This window comes from Macaca mulatta, chromosome 5 (assembly GCF_049350105.2).
Source record: "Macaca mulatta isolate MMU2019108-1 chromosome 5, T2T-MMU8v2.0, whole genome shotgun sequence".
NCBI lineage: Eukaryota > Metazoa > Chordata > Mammalia > Primates > Cercopithecidae > Macaca > Macaca mulatta.
In genome coordinates, this window is record NC_133410.1 from 80,830,745 (window position 1) to 80,846,923 (window position 16,179).

General features: G+C 46.5%; 1 protein-coding gene and 1 long non-coding RNA gene across 8 annotated transcripts in view; one reads left to right on the plus strand and one right to left on the minus strand.

Annotated features, from left to right (window-relative positions):
• Positions 1-7,321: 7,321 nt before the first annotated feature.
• LOC144340800 (uncharacterized) lies at positions 7,322-12,228 on the minus strand. Its single transcript, XR_013417212.1, has 2 exons — positions 11,372-12,228; positions 7,322-10,915 (listed from the first exon to the last, which is right to left on the minus strand). It is a non-coding gene; the product is annotated as an uncharacterized LOC144340800 (long non-coding RNA).
• A 61-nt stretch (positions 12,229-12,289) lies between these two features.
• The window catches only part of USP46 (ubiquitin specific peptidase 46), a 123,580-nt gene continuing 119,690 nt past the window's right edge, over positions 12,290-16,179 (plus strand). For 3 of the 7 annotated variants that reach the window (XR_013417142.1, XM_078001598.1, XM_078001597.1), the window contains exon 1: positions 12,290-12,468. Coding sequence is in view for 5 of the 7 variants with exons in the window: in XM_078001598.1 (XP_077857724.1) it covers positions 12,433-12,468 (36 nt within the window). In the remaining 2 variants the exon portion in view is untranslated. 7 annotated transcript variants of the gene reach the window in all.

Genomic DNA, 16,179 nt, shown 5'->3' on the forward strand with positions numbered 1-16,179 from the left:
CCCTCACCCCTGACTGTGGACAAAATTGTACAGCAAGGGCATTTAGAATGGTCTTACCTTGTTTTCAATGGGCCACGTACAGCAAGGGCATTTAGAACAGTCTTATCTTATTTTCAATGGGCCACATGGCTTACAGCTTTCTAGAAGGACAGGACCAAAGAAAATTATAGGGTGCTGCCCCTCTGAGAGAAGTCTCGTTCAGGGTGCCTCTTCGGAATCTTTGCCCTCCCACCAGGTGGTGGTGGGATAGTTAAAGCTGTGGAAGTGACCCATAGTAAGGGGCTGGGAGGACACTGAGGAATAATCTGGATAGAAGAAATAGCTTTGCCTTTATTGTAAACAGTGTTTGTGGCCATGGAAGGAGTGTAAATATTCCCAAAGAAATTCTGTTCTAAATAAGACCCGGCTACATGTGGAGGCCAAAGCAACTCTATCTTGGGTGCTAATTTACCATGTTAGCTTCTAATTAACCCCAGTGCTGGGACGGCCTCTGAGATTTCCAATTTATCTATTGTTCCCTGTGTAAGAGCACATACTGACCCCCAGTCCTGCCCTTAGGTCAAATAACCTTGATGTTATAATACTTCAATTGTTCTACAAATCCCTTCTGAGCCACTGCTTTCCCTGTAATATTTAAGCCCCGGGTCATGGAGGTAATGGTGGGGAATCCACCATTTTGCCTCATGCCACCTGAGACACATACAAGGCTACTGTTCATAAGTACCTATTAAATGTTTCTTTCTAAGAAACCAGATTTCGCAGCCTCTTTCTTCGCCCTCTCAGCTGCCTCAGACTTTGGGGTAGGTTTGCATAGACTTGCCCGCTGTGGAACTCTATATTACTTACCTTATCCTAGAGTCTATGCTTAGCACTCTTCCAGTGTTGTCCTCTTTGGATCATAACTTCATTCAGCAAACATTTATTGAGCCCTACTATGTGTCTGCTGTTCTGGGGGACTGAGCAATAAGCAAGGCAGTGGAACTCCTTGAGGGTAATGAAGGAGAAGATATTTCTGTCTACGGAGAAGAGGGAGGGCATCTCAGATTAATTTTTTCAACCTAATGAAAGGACTTCCCCCTTTCTAAAGCTTCCGGGCACTTGATCTGCCCCACCCTCCACTCCTTCTAATAACTTCCCCCATCAAACCCCCCTGTTCATGAGCCTCTCACCTTTTGATGACAAACATACTCAGTGTTTTTCACATGAACTATTTTGATGAAAGGAACAAATAAATCAACAAACCTATTTATTCCCTTGTCTCCCTGAAGCTGCTGTTTGAGATCTCTCTTTATGGCTAAACCTCTCTAGGAAGTCTCATTTCCATGGAAGCTTCTTGGCTTCAATTTCCTTCCCATGCACTTACCTTCTAAATTCCATCCTCCCGTACACTCAACGGCTCTCAGCTCCATATAATTCAGACCAGAATGTGGAGAAGGGAGAGAACATCAGGAAAGCAGGGTGGTGAGTATGCTGGTTCTGATCAAGTAAGCCAAGTGTTTCAGGTAAAATCATTGATTACCTGCTGAGTATCTGAGAACCACCTGTGCAGGTGCCTAGCACTGTGCGGGGCAGTTTAGGTTTTTAAAGAATTACAAAAAGTGACCTTTGATGAAAACTTACTGAGGAAGATGAGGCTGAGAAGACTTCCTATGGAAGTGAAGTTTGAACTGAGTTTTGAGGAACGGAAACAAAAGGAAGATGAGAGGAGGCGTTGTGAGCCTGTAGGCCTGGAAGTATGAAGTGAGTGCTGTCTTTGGCTTAAAAGTTGGAAGAGTCAGGGAAGAGCCAGATGAGAAGAGGTCTTTGCAGACCAGGCAGAGAATCACCCACTGAAGGCATTTTTGAGGTCTCCAATTGTCTACTACCTATCTCTCATTTCCTTCACAGCCAAACATCTTTTAGAGTCTGTCTTTTCATGTGCTTTTCACTGATCAACCCCTTCCCGTATGTATTATCTCCCAACCATTCCACCCAGACTGCCCTTGATAGAATTCAAAGAACTCTTTAGTAATAGGCTCTGCTGAGACAATGCTCACTGGACTCTGGAAAGTTACTTAAGTACTCAGCTTCAGCTTCCTCTTCTCTGCAGTGGGGGTTTTTAAAAAAATGTCTTTTTTAGAAATGGAGTCTCACTCTGGTCATTCAGTCATCCAGGCTGTAGTGCAGTGGTATGTTCATAGCTCTATGAATTACAACCTCTAACTCATGGGCTCAAGCAATCCTTCAGCCTTAGTCTTCCGAGTAGCTAGGACTACAGGTGTGTGCCACCATGCCTAGCTAATTTTTTTTTATTTTTTATTTTGTAAGAGACAGAGTGTTGCTATGTTGCCCAGGCTGGCCTTGAACTCCTGGCCTCAAGTGATCCTCGCAATAGGAATTTTAATATTACCTCCTTCACAGGGTCGTCGAAAGTATTAAATGCAGCTTAAAGTCTTGTTCAAGAAGTGACCATTGTTAATATTATTATCTAGCTTCCTTGATCACTTGGCTGTATTTGATATATTTGACTACTCCCTCCATCTTGAAATACTCTTTGGTTTTTGTGATGTTGTGTGTTAATTTGGATTTTCTTTTTTAAAAAAATTGATTTATTTAGTTTTAGAGACAGGGTCTCACTCTGTCACCCAGGTTGGAGTGCAGTGGTGTGATCATAGCTCACTGCAGCCTGAAACTCCTGAGCTCAAGCAATACTCTGCCCTCAGCCTCCTGAGGAACTAGGTCTCCTGGCATGGGCCACCATGCCTGGCTAATTAAATTTTTTTTTTTTTTTGGTAGAGATGGGTATCTCACTGTGTTGCCCAGGCTGGTATTGAACTACTGGCCTCAAGTGATTCTCCTGCCACAGCCTCCCAAGATGTTGGGATTATAGGCATGAACAACTGTGCCAGGCCAATTTGGCTTTCCTTCTGCCACTTTGGAATTTCTCTTTTGATTTTCATTGGCTACTCTTTATCCACCTGCTCTCTGCATGGTGGAGCTCTTCATGAACTACACGCTTGTCTGTATCTCACTTGACACTCTCTGGGCATTTTAATCCATAATTGTGTGTCCTCCATTATCTTCTATATGTTAATCACTCTTAGATTTATTTCTACAGTGCAGACTTTTCTTCTGAGCTCTACATGTGTACAGCGAAGGGCTTACTTGATAAAACAATTCAGGTGTTTCACGGTTATCTCAAAGGCGACATTTCTGAACCAAACTCATTTCTCCCTCATTACCTCACCTGAACCTTCCCCTTCAGCATTCCCAATTGTTAGACAAAACAAAACAAAAACCCAAAATGACATTTCTTTTCATTCCAGTCAGAAATCTCAGAAATCTGGGACTGGCCCTTGTCCTTCATCCCAGTCAATCACAAATTCAGCTGACTACCTCCAAAAAAAGTCTTCAGTATGCCTACCTCTCTTTTTCCACGGCCACTCTCCTAAATTCAGACTATTAACAACTCTGGGACTCTCTCACCACAGATTTCTAACTGGTCTCACCAAGAAAAATGTTGCTATCTTTTAACTCTTTTTCCCCAGAGTGTAGCCAGCTAGAGTAATCCATTCTTTCAGTTAATCAAAAGGTATTATCAAATAAAAATCTAATCACATTCCAACTTAGCTTAAAAATCCTTCAGTGGCCTTTCACTTGGCAGTTCAAAATATGCCAATTGTTTCAAAGGCTTAAACAACTTTTATTATTATTATTTTTTAACAGAGATGGTGTCTCACCATGTCAGCTAGGCTGAACTCGAACTTCTGGGCTCAAGTGATCCTCTCGTCACAGCCTCCCAAGTACACGGGACTATAGGCGTGTGCCACCCTTCCTGGCTAACTTAGGGAATCTTAACCACCCATAAATACACCCATGGTTTTAGATGTAGTTTCCATTGTAGGAATTCTAATTTGATACTCACGCCAAAGTTATCTTATCCTTATACTAATAGCACATAAAAAGTAGCAAAGACATTAACAATGCCAATGAATGCTGCATTAGAAATTGAGTTATGTAAGTGCCAGTTCCACCTTCTTTTATCCCAGGATGGCAAGTGCCTCACACAGTATCTGGCACAGAATATGTCTTTAATAAATATTTATTGGATACATGGTGATTAAAGAAAAGGGCTGTCAAAAAGTTCTGCACAGAATTGAAATATAATTCACAGAAATCAATTTGGTAATCAAACTCAAGTCTACAGCCAGAAAAATATTTTTCCATATCAGACAGCCAGTGTTTGCATATCAAGTGAGTGGCAATAACTCATTTGGCAGTGAGGGGAAAAGAGGAAAGGAATTAATGTGCCAGGCACAGTACTTAAGACTGGATACGATTTTTTTTTTTTTTTAATGCACAAGACAAGATCCCTTCCCTCCAGAAGCTTCTAGACCACTTAGAGAAAAGCAATTGTCCAAATATTCAGTATTCAATTTATTGGCTACTCCTACGGAAATTTTTCTCTTTTCTGCTTCCTTCTTTCCTTCCTTTTTTCTTTTTCTTCCTCTTTCTCTCTTCTTCCCTTCCTTTCCCTTCCCTCCCTCCCTCACTTCCTTCATTTTTTCTGTTCCTTCCCTCCCTCCCTCTTTCCTTTCCTTTCCTTTCCCTTTCTTTCTTTCTCTCTCTTTCTTTTTCTTCTTTTCTTTTCCTTTCCCCACCCTTCCTCCTTCCTTCCTTCCTTCCCTTTTCTCTTTCTCTTTCTTTCCCTCCCTCCCTCCCTTCCTTCCTTCCTTCTTCTGACACAGGGTCTTTGCAACCTCCACCTCCTGGGCTCAGACAATCCTCCCACCTCAGCCTCTAGAGTACCTAGGACTAGAGGCATGCACTACCATGCCCAGCTAACTTCTGTTCTTGTTTTTTTTTTTTTTTTTTTTTTTTTTTTGTAGAGATGGGGTTTCAACATACTGCCTAGCCTGGTCTCAAACTCCTGGCTTTAGGTGATCTGCCTGCCTGGGTCCCCCAAAGTGCTGGGATTAAAGACATGAACCACCATGCCCGGACTCTACTTTCCTTTTTATTTAGTTATTTACTTAGTTAATAGAGACAGAGTCTTGGTCTGTTGCCCAAGGATGGAATGCAGTGGCATGATCATGGCTCACTGCAGCCTCAAACTCCCAGGGTCAAGCAATCCTTCAACTTCAGCCTGCCAAGTAGTTAGGACTACAGGCACATACCACCATTTCCAGCAAATTTTTAAAAATTTTCTGTAGAGATAGCATCTTCCTATGTTGACCAGGCTAGTCTTGAACTCCTGGCCTCGAACAATCCTCCTGCTTCAGCCTCCTAAAGTGCTAGGGTTACAGGAATGAGCCACCATGCCTGGCTGCCCTCTTTTTTTTTTTTTTTTTTCTGAGATAGGGTCTCACTTTGTCACCTAAGTTGGAGTGCAGTGGCACAATTATGGCTTACTGTAGCCTTGACCTCCCAGGCTCAAGTAATTCTCCCATCTCAGCCTCCTGAGTAGCTGGGACCACTGGCACACACCACCACACCCCCAGCTAGGGGTTTTTCTTTTCTTTTTTTTTTTTTTTTTTTTAGAAATGGGGTTTTGCCATGCTGCCCAGGCTGGTCTCGAACTCCTAGGCTCAAGCAATCCACCTGCCTCAGCCTCCCAAAGGGCTGGAATTACAAGTGTGAATCACCACGCCCAGCCTGGCCCTTTTCTTTAAGTGTAAAATGGTGATCAAAAGCAGACCTGTTTTTTCATGTCTGATGGGAGTTGGGATACAGACATCAAATAATCCCATGTACAACAATAATAGATATCACTCATACAGTGACTATTATGTGCCAGGCATGTTCTTAGTACTTTACATAAATTAACAAAATCACTCTCTGAGGGGGTACTCTTAGTATCTTCACCTTATAAATAAGGAAATTGAGGTATAGAGAGGTTAAGAAACTTGCCCAAGGTCATATAGCTAGTCCAGGTAGGCTGACACCAGGGTCTACGTTTGAACCACCCACTCGACTGCCTTCATGCAGTACTCTATGGCATGAATATATTTACAAATATAAGTGCCACAAAGGGAAGACAGGTGGTGCTATAAGAACATATAACAAGGGTATCCCACCTGTAGCAGGGGGACATCTACAGGTTAAGTGGGTGTCATCTAAGCAAAAAGAGGGAGGAAGACAGAGGTGGACACAAAACTGGTCACAGCTGAAGGGTAAGTATGGAACCATTAGCCACCTGGACACAGGAATTCACTGATGGGCTGGGGAGAGCAGAATGTGTGGGAAGCTATATGGGAAGGTCTCAGGCAAGAGGCACATCTGGAGGAGGCGAACTTTGAACCTTCTAAACTGGTTTAGAGAGCAGTGACATAGTTTGCATATTTGTCCCCCATGTGATCTCCAATACTGAAGGTGGGACCTGGTGGGAGGTGTTTGGGTTATGGGGGTGAATCTTTTCAGAATGGCTTGGTGTCCATGCCATGGTAATGAATTAATTTTTGCTTTATTAGTTACCACGAGATCTGATTGCCAAAAAAACAAGAAAAGAGAGAGAATTCTCCCTCCCCTCTCTTGCTCCCTCTCTCGCCATATGACACACTTGCTCTCCCTCCACCTTCTGCCATGAGTTAAAGCTTCTTGTGGCCTCACCAGAAGCTGAGCAGATACTGGTGCCATGCTTGTGTAGCCTGCAGAACTGTGAGCCAAATAAATCTCTTTTCTTTATAAATTACTGAGTCTCAGGTATTCCTTTATAGCAATGCAAAATGGATTAAACACAGGCAAAGAAGAGAGGAAAAGGAAACATCAAAGATTCAGAATGAGCCTAACGAATTTCAGGGACAGGAAGAGACTGATGTATTAGGATTCCTTCAGTTGGAACTAGTAGACATCCAGTTTGAACTGGCCAAAGAAAATGAAGACTATACTGGCTTGAGTTTCTAAAAATCCCAGGATTCAGATCTGGTAGCGAGTGGATAAATAAAGTTGTTAGGATGTCTTTCATTTCTTAGCTCCATTTTCCTGTGTTGGCTTCATTCTCAGGTAATTGAAAGATGGCTGCTGTAGATGAATATCTTACCAGCTCAGTAAACTCAGGAAGGGGAGTATTTCTTTCCCAAAAGTACCAGGGCTAAGTCTCATTGGCTCAGCTCATATTACATCCTCTTGGCTGAACCAGTCACTTTGGCTGGGGCATGAGGCACTGTCATTGGCCAGGCCTGGATCACGTGCCTTCCTCTGGTCACAGGAGGCTAGGTTAGCCACATTTGAACCCTAGGTCTGAGTGTGGGAGATGGAAAGTTCCCCAAAGTAGAAGCTAGGAGTTGTTACTGAAAGGAGAATGGATGCTGGTGAGGCAAAAACAGAATTCTACCACAAGTCATTGGCTGGAGCAGTGCTCCCCAAACTTCTTGGAGAGTCTGATTTATTAGGTCTGGGATGGGAACTGAAAGTCTGTACTTCTGACAACCTCCTGGTGATGCCAATGCTGTTAGTCCATGAACCATACTTTGTGAAGCAAGAGACACATCACCTCCCTCAAATTAGTTTAGGCTATTGTATTAGGCCATTCTTACATTGCTGTAAAGAAATATCTGAGACTAAGTGATTTATAAAGAAAAGAGGTTTACTTGGCTCATGGTTCTGCAGGCTGTACAGGCAGCATGGCACTGGCATCTGCTCGGCTTCTGAGGAGGCCTCACAAAGCTTTCAATCATGGTGAAAGGCAAAGGGGGAACAGGTATCTCATATAGCAGAGCGGGAGCAAGAGAGATAGAGAAACTATACCATTCCACCCGTGGCCCCTCCAAATCTCATGTCCTTCTCACATTGCAAACTACAATCATTCTTTTCCAATAGGCCCCCAAAATCTTCACTCATTCTAGCATTAGCTCAAAAGTCCAAAGTCCAAAGCCTCATCTGAGACAAGGGAAGTCGCTTTCACCTATAAGCCTGTAAAATCAAAAACAAATTATGTACTTCCAAGATACAATGGGAGTATAGGCATTGGGTAAACGTTCCCATTCCAAAATGGGGGAAATTGGCCAAAAGAAAGGGGCTACAGGCCCCACACAGGTCCAAAACCCAGGAGGGAAGTCACTAAATCTTAAAGTTCCAAAATAATCTTCTTTGACACCATGTCCCACATCCAGGCCACACTGGTACAAGGGCGGGGGGTGGGGGTGGGGGTCCCAAGGCCTTCAGCAGTCCTGCTCCTATGGCTTTGCAGGGTAGAGACTCCAAGGCTGTCCTCATGGGCTGCAGTCTGTGGCTTTTCCAAGTACAGAATACAAGATGCTGGTGGATCTATCATCCCTGGGTCTGGAGGGCAGTGGCCCACTTCCTATAGTTCCATTAGGCAGTGCCCCAGTGGTGACCCTGTTGGAGCCTCCAACCCCACATTTCCCCTCTACACTGCCCTAGTAGAGGTTCTTTGTAAGGTCTCCACCCCTGCAATAGGCTTCTGCCTGGACAAACAGACTTTGCCATATATCCTCTGAAATCTAGGCAGAGGCTGCCAAGAATCCATGATTCTTGCACTTTGTGTGCCTGCAGGCTTAACACCACATGAAAGCTACCACGGTTTACTGTTTGAATTCTCCAAAGTGGCAGTCCAAGTTGTATGTAGGCCCTTTTGAGCCACAGCAAGAGTGGGAACAAGAGCAGCTAGGATGTGGTGAGCAGTGTCCCAAGGCTGTGCAAGGCACCAGGGCCCTGGGCCCAGTTCATGAATCTATTCTCTCCTCCTAGGCCTCTGGGCCTGTGATGGGAGAAGCTACTTTGAAGTTCTTTGAAACGCCTTCAAGGCTTTTTCCCTATTGTCTTGGATAGTAGCACTTGGCTCCCCTTTAATCCTGCAAACATCTCTAGCAAGCAATTGTTCCACAGCCTGCTTGAATTCCTCTCTTGAAAAAGCTTTTTTCTTTCTCTGCCACATGGCCAGGCTGCAAATTTTCCAAACATTTTTTTGCTCTGCTTCCCTTTTAAACATAAGTTCCACCTTTTGTCTTTGCTCCCACATCTGAGCATAGATTGCCAGAAGCAGTCACACCACTTCTCGATCACTTTGCTGCCTAGGCATTTGTTCTGCCAGATACCCTAAATCATCACTCTCAAGTTCAAACTTCCACAGATTCCTAAGGCATGAACAGAATGCAGTCAAGCTCTTTGCTAAGGCATAACATTGCGTGACCTTTGCTTTAGTTTCCAGTAAGTTCCTAATTTCCATCTGAGGCCTCACCAGCCTGGACTTCACTGTCCACATCTCTGTCAGCATTTTGGTTTGAAGTCCAGGCTTCTGAGGTCTCGAATGGAAATAAGGAACTTATGGGGAACTAGAGCAAAGGTCACACATGTTTTGCCTTAGCAAAGTGCTTGGGTGCATTCTGTTCACGGCCTAGCCATCAGCATTTTGGTCACAACCATTTAACCAATCCCTAAGAAATTCCAAACTTTCCCTCATCTTTCTATCTTCTTCTGAGTCCTACAAACTCTTCTAACCTCTGCCTGTTACTGAGTTCCAAAGCTGCTTCCACATTTTCAGGCATCTCTACAGCAATGACTCACTTCTCGGTACGTTTTCTGTAATAGGTCATTCTTGCATTGCTATAAAGAAATCCCCAAGACCAGGTAATTTATAAAGCAAAGAGATTCATGGTACTACAGGCTATATAGGAAGTATGGCACAAACATCTGCTTCTGAGGAGGGCAAATGAAGCTTCTAATCATGGCGGAAGGCAAAGGGGGAACAGACATCTCATATGGCAGAGTAAGAGCAAGAGAGAGTTAGGGGGGTAGTGGGGAGGTGCCACACACTTTTAAATGACTAGATCTTGGGAGAACTCACTCATTATTGTGAAGACAGCACCAAGCCATGAGGGATCCTCCCCCATGTTCCAAACACCTTCCACCAGGCCCTGCCTCCAGAATTGGGGATTCCAATTTAATATAAGATTTGGGTGGGGACAGACATCTAAACCATATCAGCCGTTTAGTGCCATCCTTCCATTTTCTTGCTTTTCCCAGTCCTAACGATACCTGCATATCAGCTTATCTCAAAGTTCTCTCATTAGCTTGTCAATATTTTTAAGGTTTTACCTTTTATCATCCCTGAATAATGTTTCCTCAATGAGTGAAGCTAAGATTATGATTATTATTCTTCAACCCAAGAATTTTCCAATTTAGACCTGTGAATACTACACTTGTGGAAATGTAAAATGTATTTAATCTTTCATGAGTCTGACAAGCTCTGCCATGTTCAATTGATTTGTTGTGTATGTAATTCACTGCCTGAGTTTCAATCTGGATGTTTATATTGAACACTTCAGTTTTAGGAGATACACCATTAAAATGTATACAAAAGATCCGTTTAACTTGCTGATATAGCACTCAGTAATCAGATGATGTTCAATTTCCATTATGTTGATGGTGTTTTCAATCCTGTGGACTTTGCAATCCAATGTTCGCAGAAATATTGAACTCTTATTATAAAATTTTCATATCATTTAAAGATTTGGATTAATGCCTTTATAGTGGAACTTCTGTGAAATTGAGTCCTGAGATCTGAGTTTTAGTCTTGAGGTTGCTCCTGACCTTGAGACATTAATCCTCAAATCTTAAAGTTTTCTGGGCCTCTGTGTTGGGATTGGTCATAGCTCAGTTGTTTTTTGTCTTCTCTCTTCTCTTCCTCTCCCAGAGTGCTCAGCCCAGGTTACCACACCAACTTCATCTGTAGCATTTCGGTAAGGCATCTGGGCAGGATACTTGATCCTCTAAGCCTTATGTTACTGATCTGCAAAAAACGAGATAATAGCATCTACCGGCTAATAGTTATGGTGGCGATTAAAGGAGATCATGAATGTAAGCATTGGGTGCAGTGGTTCACGCCTGTTGTCCCAGCGCTTTGGTAGGCCAAGGTGGGATGATCACTGGAGCCCAGGAGTTCAAGATCAGGCTGGGCAACATAGAGACCCCGTCTCTTAAAAAACAAAGAGAGAGAGAGAAGAAAATCAGTCATGACTTACAATGGAAGAAATTATCATCAGGATGTATTTGGAAATAATATTTAGGTTGAAAGACTTAAGCAGGAATATTACTTCTTATGTGCACTGGAAAACACAGTGACATGACTCCCAAAACCTTCAGTCAACGAGTCTGTCTTACTGTTTCCTCCCCAGATCCTAGGGGGTATTAGCAATCAAGGGCTCTCAAATGTTTACTCTTGGTTAGATAAAATTTATCTTCAACTAATTTTTCTTCTGATTCAATTTGTCATTAAATATATTGATTTAAGAATTTATCACGCATCTCACTTGTACAACTTCTCCCATGAAAGCATCGAATTGCAACTTTGTATGTGTAACTGTTTCACACATTCAGAAACCGGCCCCTTCAATTCGCGTGGACCTATCTGCTAAGTGGTGCACAGACTCACCCTCTGAACCCACAGACACGACCTTTAATGCGGGAAATGTGCATGATCCCATACAGCGTCCATCTCAACAATTGGAGGCTGGGCATCCCTGAGAGGGGTATGCCTGCCTTGAAGATATGGAAAAGTTTTGTTTTCGTTCCTTCCGCTCCTTAGTGCTTGCGCGGAACCGGGACGTCTCCTTTGGACCCGCTAATGTTACAAGCCGCCCAAGCGCGCCGCTGCTGGCCTCCGCCCAGACCCGGATTCCTCTCGCCTCCTGGCGCCCTTTCTCGGGCGCCCGGCCCGCGGCTGGCGAGGGCTCTCTGACCGCTCCGGTGTCCTCGCCCCATTTTACTTCTTGGGTCCCCGCCGGTGCCATCTGGTTGGAACCCTCGGGAAGAACTAAAAGTTGGACGTTGCCACCCCTACCCCTCGCCAAAAACTAAACACCGGAGGCTGCCGAGGCGCTGCGGGAGGAAGGCGACAAGGAAAAAGCGAGGACGGAAGGCGGCCCCGGGTTCGCCCCGGCCCGGGCCTCCCGCCTCCCCACCCCGCACCCCGTGCCGTCCCCGGCTCCCTGGCTTCCCGACGGCGAGGAGGGCCGCTGCTTCCGCGTCGGAGTCGGCCAGGGGGACCTGCGGGGTGCGGCTGCCGCAGCGGCGCGCCCCGGAGCCTGGCCCGGCATTCCAGTCCGAATAGAGAGAGGCAGGGAATCAAATGGAAAAGCAGGAGGCCAGGCCGGGCGGGGAGGGAGGCGGCGCGGCGGGGCCCGGGAACCCAGCCCGGAGCGCTCGGAGCGGCCGGCTCGGACTCACGCGGCGCGCCCGGGCCGCCCCTCCTCCCCGCGCCGCCGGCCGCGGCCCAGGCTCCCTCGCTCCGCCACTCCCCGCCCCTCCGCGCTCCCTCCCCGCCCTCCCCGCGCCGCCGCCTCCTCCTCCCGGCCTCCCTCTCCCAGCCAAACTGAAAGCTGGACCCCAGGCCGCCGCGCCGCCGCCCGGCCTCCCCGCCAGCGCGCCACCATGGGCAGTCCCGGTTTCCCCTTGTAAAGATGGCGGTGAGGGATCGCTGCAACCTTTAGACTAATGACTGTCCGAAACATCGCCTCCATCTGTAATATGGTGAGTGGCCGAGCCGCCTCGGGGTCGCGCCCGACTCGCGGCGAGGCAAAGAAAGGGAAGCCCGAACTGCACCATTCGCCCGGCGGCTGGGGCGGCGGGGTCCGCGCCGCCAGAAGTTCCCGGCCGCCGAGCTGGGCGCGCGGTCGCAGCCCCCTCAGCGGCCGGGGAGGGTCCCCGAGCCCCCCGCGCCCGCCTCAGCCCCGGTACATCAGAGCCCGCCCGGCGATCCCGGGGCCCCGCTGCTGCGCCCCCGCCCTTGGGTTGCGGTGGAAGCGGCTTGAGGGAAGGGAAGCGACCGAACCTGAACGTCCCCAGGGAGGGGGTGGGGGATAAGGTGGAGGTGGGGGCACCCATCCTCTTCTTGCGGTCAAGTCGGCCTTGTTGGACGCCCAGACTGCCCTCATCTCATTTTGAGTTCAGTCCTTCAGCGGTGTTTAGAATTCACTTTGCAACACCAATTGTGTATATGGAGAAATTGGAAATGTAATAAAGCTGTAAAAAAGTGCAAAATTGTGGCTAGAGAAGTGAACTTCAGCCTGGTTTGAAAAAGCACCGTAATTTGCTCCGCATGCCTCAGTTTCCCCATCTGTGAAAAAGGGACAAGGCTCTGTAGAGGTAATATTTGCATGCCCTAAGGGTGGGGCCGGCTGTGGGCTTGGAGGAGGTCTCCAGGGTTATCCTACCTTATCCGCTGTAGACCTAGGGGAGGCTGGCGGGCATGGATACAGCCAGGGACATCACTGGGTTCTGATGCAGTCCGAGCCCATGACGCGGTGGTCACTTTAATTTGGGCTTCTCCCATTGCTTTCCCTTTTTCTGTAGGAAGAACCTCCAGCCCTTGGGTCCCCAGGGTCCCCAGGGTGGACCCTGCTGGCACCTCCACACGTCAGAGCCTTTGGGAGCTCAGACTGGAGTAAGGCATTGCTGTCCCTTGCAGGGTGAGATGATGTGTGCTTTGCTCCATTCTTTAGACTGCACCCCGCCCCCCTCCAGCCCCCTCCCAAACTGGTCCCCAGAGGCAACACGTGCTCTTACAGTGCCAGTTTGAGGAAAACCTCCCTAGAAGCTAGTAATACTGGCCCCTAAAGGGAATCCAAGGAAGCTTGATGGAGAAGCCCTGGTGTAAGGTGATCTGGCTGTCCTTCCCTCATCACATAGCTTTTTAAATCTTCTGTCCCACATTCTGTTGCAAGATCAACACATGGCAAAGGAGCATTAAGAAACCTTGTGTTAGCTCAGGGGTGGAATTGAGACCTGCTGGCTTCAGCTTTCAGCACAGTGGGACGTGCCACTGTCACGGCCAGCAGAGCAAATGCTGGGGCCTCCCAGAGTGATAGCTGCACAGGTATTGGTTGGTGCCGGGCGAATTCATACAGGGAGTGGATCCTGGAGCCTTTCTGTTTTCTCTTTTTTCATTTCTCTGCGAGGAGACAGGTTTACTCTTATTCCTGTGGAGGGGCTGCTTGTTATAGAGGTGATGCCTTCTCAGTTTCTCTCTCCTACGACCAGCTTCTGAGGGAACTGTGAATCAGGAGCAGCTTGAATACTCTTTCATGTCTGTTGGTGTGGCCGCAGGCCTAAGGATACTACAGGGTAGTTAGGCTCCGTCCCAGCCCTTGGTGGTGTTCTTGTCCAGCTTGTGTGTGGTTACACCTCTCTGTGTAGAAGCAGGCTGGAAACTTGAGAGCTAGCATGTCCCTAGAGGAAGCCAGCCCCCAACCTCCCCCCACCCGCCTCCCTCCCGCCCTCAGTGCTGTTGGGGCTTTCTGGCACACCTGGGCTGAATGTCACAATGTGTTTCAGTGAAACTCAGCTAGGGAGACAGGGTGTGGGGAGGACCTGAGAGGAGCAGGCCAATACTGCCCTGAGAGTTGACATCTCGGGTGGAGACCTAAAAAGGTACCAAATTTAGGACCATCACCCAGATGAAGTGAGGAACGAGTAATTTCATTAATTAAAGAGTCCGATGTGCCTATTTAGACGCTGTGTCTAGAGAGAGTGACAGAGTTTGGGTTCTAATGTCAGACTTTCTGGGTTCAGGTCCTGGTTCCTTTTTTTTTTTTTTTTTTTTGACAGGGTCTCACACTGTCACTCAGGCTGGAGTGCAGTGGCATGAACATGGTGGCTCACTACAGCCTCCACCTCCCAGGCTCAAGCGATTCTCCCACCTCTGCCTTCTGAGTAGCTGGGACTACAGGCACGTGCCACCATGCCTGGCTAATTTTTAAATTTTCCATAGAGACTGGGTCTCCCTTTGTTCCCCAAGGTGGTCCCTAATTCTTGGGCTCAAGAGGTCCTCCCACCTCAGCCTTCCGAAGCGCCAAATTACTGCTGTGAGCCACCATGCTCGGCAGGTCCTGGTTCTAACACATGTTGGCTTTGTGTCCTTGAACAAGTTGCCCAGTCTTAGACTTTCCTTATCTACCAAAAGGAGATGTTAATATTGTATTACTCGGGCATAGGGCCTGGTACATGGCTAGAACTCAGTGTCATTGTCAACATCATCTTTCTCATTGTTATGTCATCTACCAGGTGTTTAAAGGACAGTGGAGATCATGCCATTTCAGACCTGGTGGAAACAACCACTAATATAAACACCGCCCACGTTTAGGAAGGCTGGAGTGGGAATCCTTAACCCCGCCCCCTGCTCAGGTCACCCCCCCCCCCCGCCCCCACCGCCCCTGCCGCCCCTCCCAGTCTTCCTTCCCAGAGGAGAAGGCTGGATATGAGAAAACTGCTGTCTTTTCACTGGATCAGACGTAAATATTCACTGGACCTTGATTCTTCGCTCAATAATGAATTGTTTCCAGGTAGGTGTCTTACAGGTCCCTTCTCACTGCTTAGCTTCTCTGTGGGCCTCTTACTGACCCTTCCCACTCCTAAGTTTGTTTGGTCCCAGCTGGTTTGAGTAGTTGTAGTAAGAGCAAGTGAGGATTGCATTTTTTTTTTTTAAGCAGATCGTTTGACATATTTTGAACAGGCTGATATGTGACCAGAAAGGATGTTAGAAGATACCATTTTTCTGGGTAACAGGAAAAAATGAAGATCTATCATTGAAAGTGGATTTGTTTCCTCCACCAGATAAGAAGGGACCCGGCAGAGTAGAAACCAAACTTGTGGCAGATACTTTGTGTGATTGAGAACTAAACATCCCCTCTTTTCCCCATACTTCTTGTGCCAGTTTTAGATATAGGAAACTTGGAAAATATCTTCATTCCTCCACTTACCCACCCACTTGCTGAACTTTTATTGTCCACTGGAAGTTTAGTACTAGTTTCCATTTGTTTTAATTTTTCTTCCGTGTGAATTCCTGCCATGGTAATTCTTGATGAACTTGCTCAGGGCAAGGCAGCTTGGCCACACAGCAGTGTCTGGTTCAGATATAGTAAAGCTTGTTTGGCTGGTGTGTTGTAATTTTCATAATGCACTAGCTGCTACCAAGCATGAGGAAATGTCTTCTGTTGATAATCCTCTGATTTTTATCCAGACCAATGGATTTAACTTCCTATATATATTTATGGCCCTGCAAATGGAAGGTTTTTGTTTTTGGGTTTTTTTAAAGTTTCCTGTTTGAAGAGCTTGAGGAATTTTCTAAAAAGGAAGCATTAGTTAGAAGAAACCAAATGTGACATACCAATGCAAATTGGTCCAGATCTTCTAATCTTATTTCATTTGTTAATAATGCTGTAAGATGTACCTCTGAGAGAATGC